This window comes from Manacus vitellinus, unplaced genomic scaffold (assembly GCF_001715985.3).
Source record: "Manacus vitellinus isolate BGI_N305 unplaced genomic scaffold, ASM171598v3 scaffold_27_pilon, whole genome shotgun sequence".
Lineage (NCBI taxonomy): Eukaryota > Metazoa > Chordata > Aves > Passeriformes > Pipridae > Manacus > Manacus vitellinus.
In genome coordinates this window covers 7,174,346-7,190,447 of record NW_021940039.1, presented here as the reverse complement: position 1 = coordinate 7,190,447, position 16,102 = coordinate 7,174,346, and the positions used below count along the sequence as shown (strand labels likewise).

General features: G+C 46.1%; 1 protein-coding gene across 1 annotated transcript in view; it reads right to left on the bottom strand.

The window, feature by feature from the left end:
* Nucleotides 1-1,542: 1,542 nt before the first annotated feature.
* Nucleotides 1,543-16,102, bottom strand: part of BRINP1 (BMP/retinoic acid inducible neural specific 1) — a 60,682-nt gene continuing 46,122 nt past the window's right edge. The window contains exons 5-7 of the mRNA XM_029960510.1: nt 13,952-14,188; nt 9,422-9,644; nt 1,543-3,016 (exon numbers count right to left, since the gene is read on the bottom strand). Coding sequence (XP_029816370.1) covers nt 1,876-3,016; nt 9,422-9,644; nt 13,952-14,188 — 1,601 coding nt within the window. The 3' untranslated portion in view covers nt 1,543-1,875. The remainder of the gene's footprint in view (nt 3,017-9,421; nt 9,645-13,951; nt 14,189-16,102) is intronic.

The window sequence follows — 16,102 nt, the reverse complement described above, 5'->3', positions numbered from 1 at the left end:
CCAAGTAAGGTCAACATTTCTACAAAGCTATTTTGGGCTCAATCGAATCAACGTGTTAAATCTTGAGCCAAATCTGAATTTTGTCTGATTGGTCTGTCCCTCCTGCTCAGGCCTCTTTTGCTTTGGGATACACCTCCAGGTCTCAAAGAGTCGGGATCAGAGATTTATTTCTCCCTTCTCTGAGGGCAGAAATTCCAGTCTCCCACTAGTACTTCTCACAATCAACTTAAACTAAAAAAAAAAACAGTGAAATTAAGAGAAACACCTCACTACTCACCTCTCACAGTGTTCAGGCTTCATCACCCAGCTCAGCTGATCCTGCATTCACACGCTCCATCCAAAATATTATATTTTTAAAATCCAAACACACGGGCACACGCATTCCAAAAAATGTTACCCACCTTTTAGTTATTTTAGTTCTTTTTTTGATAACTCAGTCCTTTTTAATTTGGCTTTATCCTTGCAAACTCAGGGTAGATTTGATTGTTGTGCTCTTCCCTCCCACCCCTCCCTTTTACTACTTTTGCATATATTTTAATAAAATGTTCTCGTATATTTTCTGTATTTTCTTTTTTTTTTTTTTTTTTTTTTTTTTGTGGACAGAGAAAGTGTAAGTGAGACAAGGATAGTATTCACAGCCACAGAAACATAAGAAAGTAAAAGGGATTTTTCCTTCCCCAAAGAACAAAAATGACCTATGTACCCTTCAGTGTCTCCAGGTTTCCTTGGAAATGGATTCTCTTGCATTGTGCTTTGGTTTTGGTGGTGATGAGGGTTTCCCAGTGCTACTGGAAAGCCCAGAACCTGAGGCAGAAAGCCAGACTCAGGTTTGCCTTTAAGTCCAGGTTTATCAAAGTGGCATTATGATTTTGGCTTTCTCTGCTTTAGGAACGCTACTGAAGTACCTGAAAGATGAGTGACTGAAGATTTACAGGTGCTGCTCCTCCAGCTCTGGCACCACTGAAGGCACCAGCAGCCTCATGCAGGGCAGGAACTCCAAGCTGGCAAAACATCCGAGGGGACCCAACACGCCCCATTTTGAGTGTTGAGACTCTACCTCTGGTGAAAAGTGTTCCAAGATGGAAATCCCAAAGTGAACACTCCTGAGACCTGCACCCACCCTCCACCTCTTGTGTGTCTTCTCCCCAAGGAGGCATCAGTTTTACTCTCAAAGAACTGCCATCCCCACCTGTCCTCCAGCAAAGCTCAGCACAGGCTGCGGGAATAACTCAAGGTAAAGCTGGCGTAAATCTCAACAGAAGAAATCTCTTTTATCTTTAACCATTTACTCCCACTATAGGAATAATGGCAGCTCTTTTACATTTACATATAACTCTTGTTTGTTTGTTTGTTTGTATGCTTTGATTTTGTTTTTGTTCTGGTTTTTTTTTTTTTTTTGTATGTCTCTTTGTCTTGGCACCTGCATAGCAGAAAACTTTACAGTTCATTACAGAAGTTTGCCCCTCTCTCTGCTCCTCCCTTTATTTACTCTGCTGCCCCTGAGGACTAGCAAGCAACACCCCCAAGGTCAAGAGAGGGTAAGGTGTTACCCTTTTATGACGGATTATAGAAATAACAAACATGCCTGACAGTTTTATACAGCTGCTAGAATGGGTTTAGTTTTCAACAAATGAAGAATTTCCTCTTTTTTTTTTTTTCCTCTTTTGTATATTAATTACATTTTACAAACCTTGTTTTTCCCCCCTTCTCTTTATGCTTTCCCCCCGCCTCTCGTTCTTGCTTTTTCAGGTTTGTTGTTTTTTTTTTTCCTCTTTTTTCTCTTTTTTCTCTTTTATTTTTGTTTTTTTTTTGAATTTTTTTATACAGCAAAAGGATCGATTCACCAACATGTGTCCAACATGGATTAAGTCCTGGTTAGCAGAGTTTGGCCGTCATCTGGTCCGACTGTTTGAGGATCTCGGTGTTGTACAGGTCCAGGGCGTGGTTCACGCGGATGATCTCGCTGTTGGTGAGCTTCAGGCGGTGCTTGAGCATACAAGAGAACAGATCCAGCTGGGGCTTCCCCGGGGCCACGGGAGGCGCCAGTCTGTTGATTCGGTCCCGAATATCCAGCAGCAAGAGCATGACGGAGGAGGAGGAGTAGAACTGCCCGCCCTGCGTGTAGGACTGGTTGACCTGCTGCACCGCGCTGCGCAGCAGGTCGGCGTTGAAGCGCAGGCTGTAGCCATAGACCTGCACGTCCGAGATCTTGATGTAGAACTGGCGCTTGGTGGGGTCGGAGAGGTCCACGGGCCCTTGGCCAGTCTCGTTCCGCAGCAGGGAGGGCAGCCGAGTCCGGCTGCGCAGGTAGATGTGCACGGTCTCAAAAAAGGTTTTCCACCGGTTGCCCAGCAGCAGGGTCCAGTTGTAGCACTGGCTGTTTTGGAGGCGGATTTTCTCCCAGCGGGGGTAGCCGTACTCCCCGAAGGGCATGTTCCAGCCCTCCGAGTGGCTCCCGCTGAAGGGGTTGACGTAGACGAAGAACATGGGGTCCAGGCTGCTGTTGCGCATCTGGCAGATGCGCATGGAGATCCCGATCACCATGTGGATGAAGTCCATCCGGTTCTTGTTGCTCTTCAGGGTGAGGGACATGCGCTTGCGCCACCTGGGGTCGAAGAAGGTGTCCAGGCGGATCTCGTTGCTGATGAAAGTGGTGTGCACGTACAGGCGGGAGTCCATCTTCTGCAGCAGGTACTTCAGCTCCAGGTCCTGGAAGTCCAGGTCTGTCTCGAAGCTGATGAACTGCTCGCTGCGCTCCGAGTCCACGTTCTGAGGCTCGCAGCGACCCCGGTAAAGCTTATAGCCCTTGTTGCACGAGCCACAGAGGGAGATGTTGGCCAGGCTGCACATGGCACAGCTGTTGTTGCCCCCGATGATGCAGGGGATGGGGCGCTGGCACAGGCTGGTGCCGCCGTGGCAAACGCAGCTCCGCTGGCTTTCCAGGAAGGTTCCCCAGAACCCGTTCTCGTTGCAGTAGAGCAGGGACTGGACCCGGGTGAGCCACTCCTGTATCGTCCTGCAGGTGGGGAGAAGAAACCATTAGCACTGGAGGGCTTCAGGGAGTCCTGGGTGTTGGCATCTCACCAGAGCTACAGCGTTTTCTGGGATATATCTGAGGCAGAGCTCTCAGAACATCGATGCCCTGCCGTGGCATCTGGGAGCTATTCCAGTCTATTTCTAGACTGAATCTTTCATCTGCTGTTTACTCCTTTGGTGAAGAGCAAAAGCCTTCTAAGAAATATCTGAGCAGTTAGGACTGATCATCTGATTTCTCTCTCCTCACACTGTTCCAGGAGCTGAGACTGGCACAGTCTCCTGCCAAGGATCCCATCAGCACCACAGTGACAAAGTTCAGCCGTGGGAATGGAGCTGATAAAGCCATGCCAGAGGCTGAGGTGCTATCAGATATCACAGGGCAGCAGAACTCCCAGGCTAGCAGGAGAAAGCTCCTCTCCATGTCGTTGGCAAATAGCCCCACTCTCCAAAACCAGACCCGTAATGGGATAAGGGAAAGCCAGTAGTAACCTGTGCTTGTGGTGCAGAGCTCATAACAGCAGAAAGCAGGGTGGAAGTCAGGATTCATTGAGACAAAGCTGCTAAAATAGTTTCTCCTTAAAAAAAACCCCAAACTCTACTGCTAATAAACACCTCTTGCAGCCTCTCCCCTTAAAAGCAGCCCCGCTTGCCCACCCCTGAGCCCCACCACTCTCACACTTGCTGTATCAGCACTGTCACCTCCACACCCTGCAGCCCTGGAATGACTCCTAATGAGTGACACTGCAACCCGTGTTCACTTTTTGTGTAACCCACTTGCCACGTTGCTGTTTTTGCCCCCTCTCCCCCCTCCCCAGCGCCCCAGGAGAGCTCAGCACAGCGACTCCTTTCTCAGCAGCCTCAGCAGATCGGTCTGTGCAGCCGCTGCTCCCTCCCTCCGCCTTCCCCCCCTGGCTAATGAATACTTCATTGTCTCCCGTGGGCAGAAAGTTCCTGGGAGTGCTGCAGTGAGAGGACTGGCTAATGACAAATTAGGATTCAGCCCCTGAAGAACGGGAGGAGTGATTATGGACAGAGGCTCTCAGAGCTGGATTAGTGAAATTCGTGGCACCTGCATCGCCTGACCTCCGAATAATCATTAAGCTGTGGGCTGTATCAAAGAAGGCATTAAATGATACAGCAGCAAAGAACAGCAAGATGATTAGGGAGAGGGAGAGAGGGGAGGGATGAGAGTGTAAAACAGAGGAAAGCACTGGAAGGAAAGAAATAGCCAAGGAGCAGAAACGGAAAGAGTAGGAGAAGAAAGATGGGAAAATGTGCAGGTAAAAGGAAAAATGAGAGAAATGCAGGGGCAATAGGGATGGAGAAGGAAAAACTGAAACAGCTGAAAGAGAACAGGAAGAAAAGGAGTGAAATGGGGAAAAAAAAGATACAGAGTGAGGAAAAAGGACAGGCTTTAGCAGAAAAATTCTGAAGCTCAGATGTGGAAACACAATTTTCACATTCCTCCTGAGGCACAGGGCTGCCAGAGTCTCCTTCCCCTGTTCACAGTCAACAGAGCTCTCCTGCTACTGGAAAAGACAAGGTTGGCTGGGAAGCTTGGGAACAAGGCAGTGCCCTCCATAAATATCTGCCCTAGAGGGAGACACTCACAGCCCTGGTCCATAGGAAAAAATCCTCCTGATTCCTGGGACAGCTCTGCCTCGGAGGGGAGGGGACAGCACAGCACAGTGGGGCTGCAAAACACGCTGCTGGCATCAAGCAGCCCTTTCAAAACCATCCCTGAGGGCTGGGGCTCTTTCCTGCTCATGGGTGAATTTTTGCTCACTTTTTCAGCAATACAAATGTTTTACCCCATCTGAAGCCTCGTGGGCTCCTGTTTGGAAAGCCAGTCAAGTGCACCTGGATTTGTGCAGTGGTACTTTTACACAGGTTTTAGGTGTTGATAATGCCATTGAGTTCATGGGACAAGGACTGCCAGGCTATACAGCAGGGGACATGATATGAGTTAGAGTCAGGTGACCACATTTTGTCCATCTCAGGTGTGTTCTGTCCTTCTTTTATACTAAAAGTCAGCAGAGCAGAATGGGAAAGAAGCCTCAGCTGATATCTGGCAATTGAAACCAGTAAAATTCCTGTTTCCCAGATGAACTTTGTGGAGGAAGGATGAGAAATTGGGTGTTTTGTTACGTATGGGTATGTCTTAGCTTTCAGCAAAGACATAAGCAGGACAAAAAACTCCCCCAAAAATAAAAACAAGAAGAAAAAGAAAAAGGTGAGTACCCACCATCTGCTGATGGCAGCGATAAAGGACATAATTAAATGAAAATGCAGAATCCAGGGCAGAGCTGGGCATGGGCTGCAAACACGACAATGGGAAGTGTGATGGAGTGAGAGGGAGGAAAAGTGGTATAAATTACCCCATTTTGTCTTGCATCTGGGACAGGTTAAGAATATGCACAGGGGCAGCCAGAGCCCTCCAGCTGACAGGAGGTAACTTTAAAACACACACCTCTGATGGCTCAGGCTCCTGGGAATGTCCCCAGGAGGTGCTGGGGCAGAAGGAAGCTGAAATAAGCCACTGCTTAAAATGAAAGCCAGTAGCAGAGTAGGCATTGATTTTCATTTCAATTATTTTCCCTTTCATTAAGGAGCTGTCAGTTTATCTTTCTCCAACTTTGATGTCATTGCAGAACTTATTTTACCTAATGTTTGCTACCTCTGGAGTTCAAAGTATAAAGTGCTACAGCGTGTGATATTAAAAGAAGGAAAACTACGTCTTCAAAGGTCATTGTCAAGCAATTTTGCATTTAAGATCTTTGTCTTGCTTTATATCTTTATATATCTTACATTAGAAAACTGGAGAAAAGGAGGCTCAGGGGAGACCTCATCTCTCTCTACAGCTACTGGAAAGGAGGGTGGGAGTCAGGCTCTGCTTCCAGGGAACAAGGGACAGGACAAGAGGAAACAACCTCAAGCTGTGCCAGGGGAGGTTCAGGTTGGATATCAGGAAGAATTTCCTCACTGAGAGGGTGTTCAGGCATTGAGAGGGGCTGCCCAGGGAGGTGGGGGAGTCCCCAGCCCTGGAGATGTCCAGGGAAGGACTGGACGTGGCACTCAGTGCTCTGGGCTGGGGGACAAGGTAGGGCTCAGGCACAGGTTGGACTTGATGATCTTGGAGGGCTTTTCCAGCCTAAACGATTCTCTGATTCTACACTGAAAATAAATACTAAATGCAGACAAAGCTGGAAGTGAGAGTTACTTTGCAGTGTTTTCTGGCTGTTCCTCGCTGGTCCCTGGCACTGCTGGAACAGGAACCAGGTTCAGAGCTGTTTCACCGTTAAAAACCAATCTGTTCTGACCAAAAAAAAGCGTTTTGCAGGACAGTGTTGGGCTTTCAGACCAGAAGCAGAGGTCAGATTACACAGAGAGGTGATGAATAATTTTTTTTCCTCATGATTTGTCATTCTTTGGGATTAATCAGGTCTGGGGAAGGGAGGAGGCTGATGGGTGTTTCATGAGACAAAGAGGTAACTGTTGTAGATGTGTCTGAGTCGATTAGAAAAACAAACCATGCCAAAATAAACAAACAACCCCCCATCAACAAAACAAAACACAAAACAAACAAAGAAAAACCCACAAACCAAAACAAAACCCCAGAACAAACAAAGAAAAACCCACAAACCAAAACAAACAAAAAAACTCAAAGAAAAAGAAAATAAACCAACCAAAAATCCCATCCAGCAGGAGAGATCCTTTCTTTTTTTTTTTTAAATTTATTTATTTACAAGAATAAAAGGTAAGGATTAAACAAGTTTTCCTTTACAAACTCACCTTTCACTTTCCAACCAGCATGAGCTGCTCTGGGGGTACTTTTGGGTTTTCTGTACAGAACGGTGAAGTAAAAAGTGCTATTTTTGTTCTCAGCATCTGCAAGATGTATTCTTAACTAATGACAATTTGGCTGGAGCCCAGAACATGTATAAGCCCTGCTCTTTTTTGGATGTTATTTCTATTTTACATCCAGTGTTTTAAAAAGCAACTACAGGTACTCATTACGCATGGAAGCTTTAACAACTGGGGAGTGGTTTCTTTTTTAAACCAACAAACTTGTCCCTTTTTTAAATCTGTAAACTTGTCTGTTTTTTTACAAAAGCAGTGCAGACCAAATATATCTGTGTCTATATATCTATACTATGCCTCTATCTATATAACTGTATCTATCTCTCCTTCTTAGCTATTGCAAAAGGTCATGGAGAATCAGCCTAATTGCCAAAATTCCTACTCTTCCTTTCTTATCTTTCTTTTGGAATCACCACCTCTCCCTTTCCCTCAGGACAATCAACAGCAATGCCATTTCTTTTTTTTACATTGCCTCGAATGCATATTTTAGGCTCTCTCTTTAATGTGTATTGAAGAGAGAGAGGCTTGCTTTTAACAGAACCTTTCCATCCTTTCAAAGCCACTCACGTGTCTGATAAGCATCTGTTGCCCTGTGCAGCAACAATTAGAAAATTAGAGTATTTCCCAGCTCTGTGAGCAGAAAGGTGGGATGCAAACCTCCTCCAAGACAGAGCTGTCTCTGGAGCTGCTCCCCTGCCTAGCTACAGATGCACAATGACAAATAAGAAAAGAAATGATAATATGCCTGCTGATGTTGACTTAAACAAATCAAGCACATCAGTCAGTTAAAAACCCAGCTGCCATCATCCATTTCATCCTCCTTCCCCCAGATTTCATTGTAGTAGTTGGAGGCTCCCCTTCTGCTTGGCTGATTTTTTAAAATAGATGAGAAATGCTCAAGACATATTTATCTGAGTGTTTTGAAGCAACGTGGTTGGCTGGATATTTGCTCACTGCTGCTTCTCTTTGTTGTTGTTGTGGCACAACTAAAAATACCTCCTGGACATGGCTGAGCCTCCTCCAGCTCTTTTCCTGGTCAGAGCAGCTCAGCCACTTGGCAGGAATGGGCCAGGTTTAGGAAGCTCTCCAAAGACTTTTTTTTTATAATCTCTTACACTTAATAGATATTTCTCCTCATCCCTAGTAAGTCCATCAAATCTTTGTCCAGAAACATGAGATTTCTTGGTAATTAAAGAGATGTTAAGCCCTGGAAGAGTTTTCTGAGCTGCACAGTGATGAAATGAAAAGTCAGCATGTTTAGCAGCCCGGGAGCTGGATGAGAACAGGTGACAACAGTCAGTCAGTCAATTTTCTCTTCAAACTAAATATTTAAGTAATGAAGGAAGTGAAAAAATATCCAGTTTCTACTAATACTAACTTCTGCTGACCCTTCCAAGAGAAGCATGGAAGAAAAAGCACTTGGACTAATTTCCCCCCCCCCCGGATTTTCAGTATTATTTCACTCCAGACAGTACAGAAAGACACAGTAAGAGATGTTTATTAAAATCCACAGATGCAAGTCCCCAAAATTACTTGAAGCAAACAAACTCAGCTATAGGTGAGGGCTGGAAGGAGCCAGCAGGAGGGGACTATTCAGTATCAATAGTTGCTGTAGCTCTAATGGAAAATTTGCTCTCTCCATCTGGGAGAACCCTGCAAGGCCTCTGGTCAGTGTGGGTTTGCAGGTTCACTCTGCATTTCATAGGAGAAATGTGATGTATTCCAAGTGAAACTAAAGCTTCTCTTTCACTCTGGCTCTGCTCATTGAAGAGTACAACTCAAAACTGGGCTGAAGCATCTTGTGCTCCATATGTTCACTTGAACAGCAAGTGAAGCCTTAAAGCTTGGCTGGGGTTTATGAGGTAAAACCATTAAAAAGCAGCTTAGTCTGCTTAATGTCAGCCCTGGAACAGTCACAGAATCACAGAATATGCTGAGTTGGAAGGGACCCACAAGGATCATTGAGTCCAGCTCCTGGCCCTGCACAGGACCATCCCCAAGAGTCACACCATGAGCCTGAGAGCATCGTCCAAACCCTCCTGGAGCTCTGGAAGCCTTGGGGCTGTGCCCACTGCCCTGGGGAGCCTGTTCAGTGCCCAACCACCCTCTGGGGGAAGCACCTTTTTCTAATATCCACCCAAAACCTGTCCTGACACGACTCCAAGCCATTCCCTGAGGTCCTGTCCCCGGTACCCAGAGAGCAGAGCTCAGTGCCTGCCCCTTCTCTGCCCCTCCTGAGGAAGCTGGAACTGCAAGGAGCTCTCCCCTCAGTATTCCTGCAGACCACTACAGAACAAGGGGCAGGTCACACAGAAGGGAGGTGATTGTGCTCAGCTCTGTGACAAAGGTTACCTACACCTCCAGAAACTCCAACCCACTCCCAGATTTCACCGTTTCCCCCCAAACCTGCGTGTCTGCACACCCCGTATCCAACCACAGGCTGTCAGGATCACACCCAAGCACAAGCTGAGCTCCAGCAGCCCCCCTCCCCAGCCCCCCTGTCCCCAGTGAGGGATGGAGGTACCTTTCCCTAGGCAGCTGGTGGTTTGGGTTGTGCCGACAGCGGACACTGAGGCCAAAGAGTTTGCGGGCAGTGCGCTGGATCTTCTGGCGCTGGGCTTCCAGGGAGCTCTGCAGCAGCTTGTAGCGGTTCTGCAGGTCCCAGTCGTTCCCCCAGTGCTGGTGGATGCTCCCAATGGTCAGGAAGTGGTTGCTAGGTAGCCTTTTCATGAAGGATTTAAACTCATCTGGAAGAAGGCACAGAAACGGGGAGAAATGCAGAGGTTTCTGAGCTGTAAGGAGGTTACAAAGCTTTTCATTAGCAGGGTGTGAGGCCATCGGTGAAAGTGATATCCAGTAATTCCCTGCTCTGTCAGCCTGCCCCAGGAACCCCCTAATTCCATGGCTGTTGCTGTTCCCATATAAGAAAAAACCCCCATACTGAATATCAAGGTGAAAAAACACAGTTAAAGTGCACAGGGTGGAGAAAAAAAGAGAGCAACTCCCTGGAGCATGAGATTATAGTGTAGGGCTTATAAACAAAAAGTTGGGAGTTGTAATCATTGTCAGTTAAAGAGTTCTCATTTACATTGTTTTTCAGCTGTTTGTTGTTGAAGGTAAAGCACTTTGGCTGTGTCCTTAAAAAAAAAAGGAAAAAAACCCCAAGCTTTCAAAATTCCCCAGAGGAAAGGTTTGGATTGTGTTAAAATGTCCTGCTTTCTCGTTTTTTAAAAAGGGCATTCCGATTCTTTTTACTTATTTAACTCCATTTGAAGTTAAATGAGTTGCATTATGTAACAATGGCAATAAAATAAAGTAGTTTGCAGGGCTCAGGTGAGAACAAAATGCATCAATTTTAGCCAAAGGGAAAAAACCTGATTGATTGAAAAATATATTGTTCAATGTTGGGGTTTGTTGCTCGTTTTTTTTAATTCCTTCATCCCATTTTCAGAAAGAAAAGAGGGCGATAGAAAAAAAAAAAAAAGGCAAAAAAGGAGAGTTTGTAAAGGCTGATACCTTTGCAATGAAAAGAAACAATCCATAGAATTACTGGAGAAAATCAGACCAGATAATTTACACCCTATAGCACAAAGTTAAAGATATTGGCATAAGAGATTTCCTGTTATTCATCAACTTGCAGTTCATGCTTAACTGCCTAACAAGGAGTATCAGGGCATTAGTCAGTACCAGCATCACATAGATGGGAAATGGATGTTCCCATCCTACTCATCACATGGTGGAACTGAGCACCTCATAAAAATAATCATCATCATTGCACCGCCGACATCCGTGGGACATCTGCTTGTCTCCTCCGAAGATAACTTAGAGGTTTGGTTTTTTTTTAATCATCCCTCAGGTTTTTTTTCACTCTATTTTTAATGTTGCTTTCAGTGCCCTTCTCCTCCCCAGAATCGCTCCTCTCCTGCTCAGTGCTCCTCTGGAACCATCACCACGTCTAATTGCTCCTGTTGACCACGCTGATTACTCCGGGTACCTTTCAGCAGTAAAAGCCTTGCATTTGCTTCCCACCCCTTATAAATCAATTCCCTCAAAAGCCTGTTTGTGCAGGAGCCCGAGCTCTTTTCCCCCTGATGATGAATGTGCTACATTTTTCATCGAGACGGGCGAGGCAGGAATTTCGGTGCAGTGTGCACATTTCGCTACCGCAGTGCAACGTCGGGGGGAAAACAAATGAGCAGCAAATCTGGCCAAATAAAAGCTGGATGGGGTTGTTTAAAATAAAAGAGGATGAGAGAAAAAAAATAAATTAAAAAAAAAAAAACAGAACTGCTTTCAAAGCAGGATAGTTTCTTTATTATTTATGTATAAACTTTATAAATGTGCCTGGAAACCAAGAGTATGGATGGGGATATTCCCTATTTCTGAGAATAGTTAATTCTTAACCCTGAGAATTTCCAGTTAACTAATAGATCTGTTTGCATTTGTTGTTGTTTTAGTTCTCTGCACAGAAAATGTTGGTGATGGCTGGGACTACACCTCCCATGATGCTGCTTGGCCCCTCTTTTTTGCTGAGTCAGTCCCTGCAGGGAATCCCATGGCAATGACTCAGCATCACGTGTGGAACGGGACAGTGTCCAGCCTCTGCAGCAGAGTGGTGGCACCACAGTGAATTTATATGTCAGACATCTCTTTCAAAAATGAAACTTTCATTTTTCCAGTGTTAAAAAAAAAAATAAATCCCATTTTCATCAGAAAGCAATATTCTTGGGGGAAAAAAACACACACACACACACAAAAAAGAAACAAACAAATAAAACCCCACCTCATGACTTGATCAAAAGGGGTTTGTTTTTTTTAGGTTCAGAATCACAGAATTGTTTTGGCCAGCCACACTACAATGCCAAGAATAAGGCAGTGTTATTGTTCTCAGTTTGCACAGGAGCAATGAAGCACAGGGCTAAAAACCTCTGAGCTGATTCAAAGCAGCATCAGTTCACTGCAGCCTCCTTGACTTTGAAGACGCTTTCCCAAATCACACCAACTCTTGATTTGCCCTGCACGAATTTTTTTTTTCAGATTAACAGAGGATCCAACACAGCCCAGAAGCAGAATACAAATGTTTTAGGCTATCACCAGCTTCCTGTGCAAACGGTGTTTGCTTTCAGAGCACTCGTGTGCCTTTCAGTCCACTTTATTGGAAAAGCCTTCAGATGTCATCAGAGATTTCTCCTCTGCTGTTCATAATGAAGAAAATCCTCTAGTTATTGGGAATATTTATTAAAAGAAAGAAGCAAAACACTAATACTACAGTCTTTTGTGATAGCAACTTTCATCTCAGAGGATAAGTTCACGCATGATGCAACAAAGTGATGAATGAGATGCAGCAGCTTTAGACATAAAGATAATCACTCCATCTAACCCTGCAAAGCCTCCAGCCCTGGGTGGAATATGGCTAGAGCAGAAATTGCACTGCAGGGTGTCGCTTTAACCTGGCAAATGAAAAATACCTTCCCCCCCCTTTGTAATCTCAAGAGGAGGGAGACTGAATATAATGATCTACCCCAGTCTTTGCTTTGGATCGAGTGCAACAAGGACAGAATGTCACAGTGAAGGAGGCACAGTGGGGCTGTAACTCCTCCCTCCATAGGGCTCTCACCTTCTCAGTGCCTGGGTTACACCTGGAAGGTGAAGGGGTTGATGGGTGGTAGCCCACTTTTGGCTCTTGAGCATCTTGTGGGAAGATCCTGTGCCAGAACTAACAACTGGTAACCACGTAACCAGTGGCAGAGCTGTGCTGGCAGCTCCTGCCAGTAAGTCTGACTTGTGTAGGATTGAGCTAGCAGAAGGTTCTGAAATCCACATTTCTAGTTTGCCACCCCATCCATGAACCCATAGAAACCCGCAGAAAATATCTGACTTTTTCAGCTCATGACCTGCTCCTGGGACTGCCCAGGGTACATGGGGGGACCATGTCAAGATGGTCATCACCCTGGGGCCATGAGCTATGATTGACTCTGACCAGCTGGGCACCAAGTTGACAACATGAGGGGGACACAGGAATCTGTGCAGCAGCAGAGACACCAGCAGGGTCCATCATAGCCTGCTCCATTCCACCCATTAAAGGGATTAAAGTGACCTTCAAGGTGAAGAAAGAAATTGCTGCTATGAGAACTTGTGAAGAAGAATTCTTCAGTGCCTTGAGTTGAGCTAGATGGTCCTTTCCTCACAGTTTTCTTTCCTGACATGGAGACCTGGACAGTTTTGACAATAATTATTGAAGAAAATGTGTTGGAAAGAACTGGTTAGCACTAAGGGATGAGAGTCAGCACAGGGACAAGTTCTTGATGAAGTTCTGTTTAGTCCTGTGTGGCTTCAGGGTAGGCAGATCACTTGCTAAAGGAAAGGATACAATTCACTGATAATGTTGCTCTTTCCTATCTCAAGCCCTTGAGGGTGAGCATCCCACGATTACCACAGCATTACTATGGGTCAATACTACTACCAGCAGCATCAACGTGGAACAAACTCTGCTGACACCCCCAGCCTCACCCTGGGAGAAAGTGGAGGAAGAAGAGAAATGTCCCTCCCAGCAGATATCAGCCCTGTAGGAGAGAGAAATCATTTTTCCTTCTCCTGTCTGTCTCAAATGCGGTGTCATCTGGCCGGTACCTTCCCCCTCTGAATTGCCTTTCACCAAAGCAGAATAAATCATTCATGCAAATCTGAAAAGCAATTTCTGCATCATTTATACTGTGGAAGTTTCTCTGTAGAACTACTAAAAGAGAGATTCAGAGCTGGTTTGGTATGAAAACAAAAATCAGATTTTTAATCGAATAGTTCCGTGGAAAATATCCCTGTACATACGTGTGGTGTGTGTGTTCTTGTCTGTGCGTGTGTTTAATAGGGGGAAAAAAGGTACTCCCTTAAGACTAAGAGCATGGCTGCAGAATTTTCCATTTTTTTATGCAAACTGGAGCATTATATTGAGAGAATATAAGAGAGAGAGGGAGGGAGAGGGAGATTCTTACCTGGTATAATCTGACACATTTTGTTTTGCGGTAAATTAACCGGAAAATGAACTTTGCTCGGTTACCTGAATTCTCCAGATCTTTATAGGCTTCTGTCCAGGTCTTGGCCATGTTTGCCAGGGTGTACTCCATGATCTGGATGTCGGTGATGGGGCAGTTGCACTGGGGGAACTCCTCGGAGCACTGGCAGCCGCACTGGCTGTCCCGGCAGATGTACTCGCCCTCCCCGTTGCACATGATGTAACTCAAGGCAGACTGGACAAACTTCTCTTGTAAATACTGAGGGAAGATGATCTGGAGACCTGGCAGGGAAACAAGAGGGATGTGGGGGTGAAAAAAAAGCAAATTAAGAAGTCAGTTCAGGTATTTGTTCTTCGTTTCAAAACCTGTTTCGTTGACAGCTTGGGAAAGTGCTGCTGAGGAATTAAAAGCTGCTGGGGTATTTATCTTGGATAAATTGCATGTTTCCAGTGCAACTTGTGAGTTAGCTGAGAGCAGTGAGACAAGTAACTTCCCCCTCCCCAACACCCAGTCTACTCCCTTCATCCCATTCCCAGGTCCCAGTACAGTACAAAGCCCCTGAATGCAAAGGTGTTTTATCCCCTGAAACCAAGTGCTAGTTCAGAAGTGATGAGCATTGTGCAGTTCTGACCTGTTTTGAGAGAGACTAAATGGGTTTGGTACCACAGAAACAAGGAAACTACACATTGAAAAAGAAAATAAGAAAGAATGGAAAACAGAAGAAAGGCAAATAACCCAGGGAGGGATTTATAAAAGACCCTTGCAGAGTTAAGTGCCCAGCTCCCACAGCATAAATACAGGAGCTGGCTACCTGAGCCTTTGCAGCTCGCTCCCTGCTAGGAAGGCTACTTGCCAAATCCTATAAAAGTGCAAATGGATTTAGTGCCAGTGATTTCAGTGGTGCTCTGAAGATTTACATTAGCAGGGAGATTTATCCCCACGTCCCTTTCTCCACTGCCAGTGTTTGTGTACCCACCCATCTGTGCAGGCATTAGTGTAAATGTACCCTTGCTCAGGTATCAGAGGACATACTAACAGTTTAAGTGTTTGCCCTGTGTACAGTGTACATGTTTTTCCACCCTGTCCTCCTCCTCCAGGCTCCCTATGGATCTCCCTGAGGATTCACAGCTGTTTCCTTCTACCTGGCAAGTCCTGCTTGTCAGACTCTGTCAGCGTCTGTGGTGCACGAGGCAGATGACAAGAACTCCGAGCCTGGCCTGCTTGCTTCCTTGTGAAGGCCCAGGGATTTTGGAGTGGCAGCTAAAGGAGTTTATGGCCTGACCAGCAGCACTGAACTCGGCAGTGATGGAGGTCAATTATCCATCTGTTTGTGGTTCTGCTGAGTTCCCGTGGCCGTGGTTGACAGCTCAGCCGAGTGGAAGGGAAATCACACAATAATTCAGGGGATGAGAGCGTGCAGGAATGGCAAAAAGGGTCGTGACCCCTTTCAGGAGCTCAAGCCTGTCTCTGATGGGCCATGTTCACCTCAGACAAGAGGAAAGCAGCGGGCAGTGACCCCGGGACCCCCATTACCCTTTTGCTTTTGGATCCAGAGAGACACATCAGCCTTGATGAGGTCCCTGTGGAAGAGCAGATTTTGGGAGGATCAGGAGGCTGTGGAAGGCACACAGGGACCTGTGTTTCCTCTCCCCCTGGGCTCTGGGAGCACCATGCCTGGTGGCACCGAGCTGCCCCTCTGTCTGACCCCACTGGCAGCCGAGCGCGGAGCAGTGGCAGCTGCTGGGCAGGATGAGCACGGAGCTCCCTCCAGCTGGGGAAGATGTTTGTGACCCTGGCACAGGAAGGATTTCAAGCCTGGCCTTTGGAGGCACTGAGTCTGCACAGATCCTGCTGCCTTTCCTATGGTGGTATTTGGGACAGGAGGGAACAAAGAGCTGACCTGTCTACAGCATCCCTGCAAACACCTCAAAACTGGCTGAAGGAAGATCAGCATTTTGAGGTCCCCTTGGTCTTTTCTGAGATGTTTCTCAGCAAGAAGCTCATCTTTCTTCCTGCTGCCTTCAGGAAGTCCTGAAGATCAGCCTCTTTTTGGGATTTTAGTGATAGGACACGGTGGAGTGGCTTTAAACCAAAAGAGAATAGGTTTAGATTGGATATTAGGAAGAAATTCTTCCCTGTGAGGGTGGGGAGGCCCTGGCACAGGTTGCCCAGGGAAGCTGTGGCTGCCCCATCCC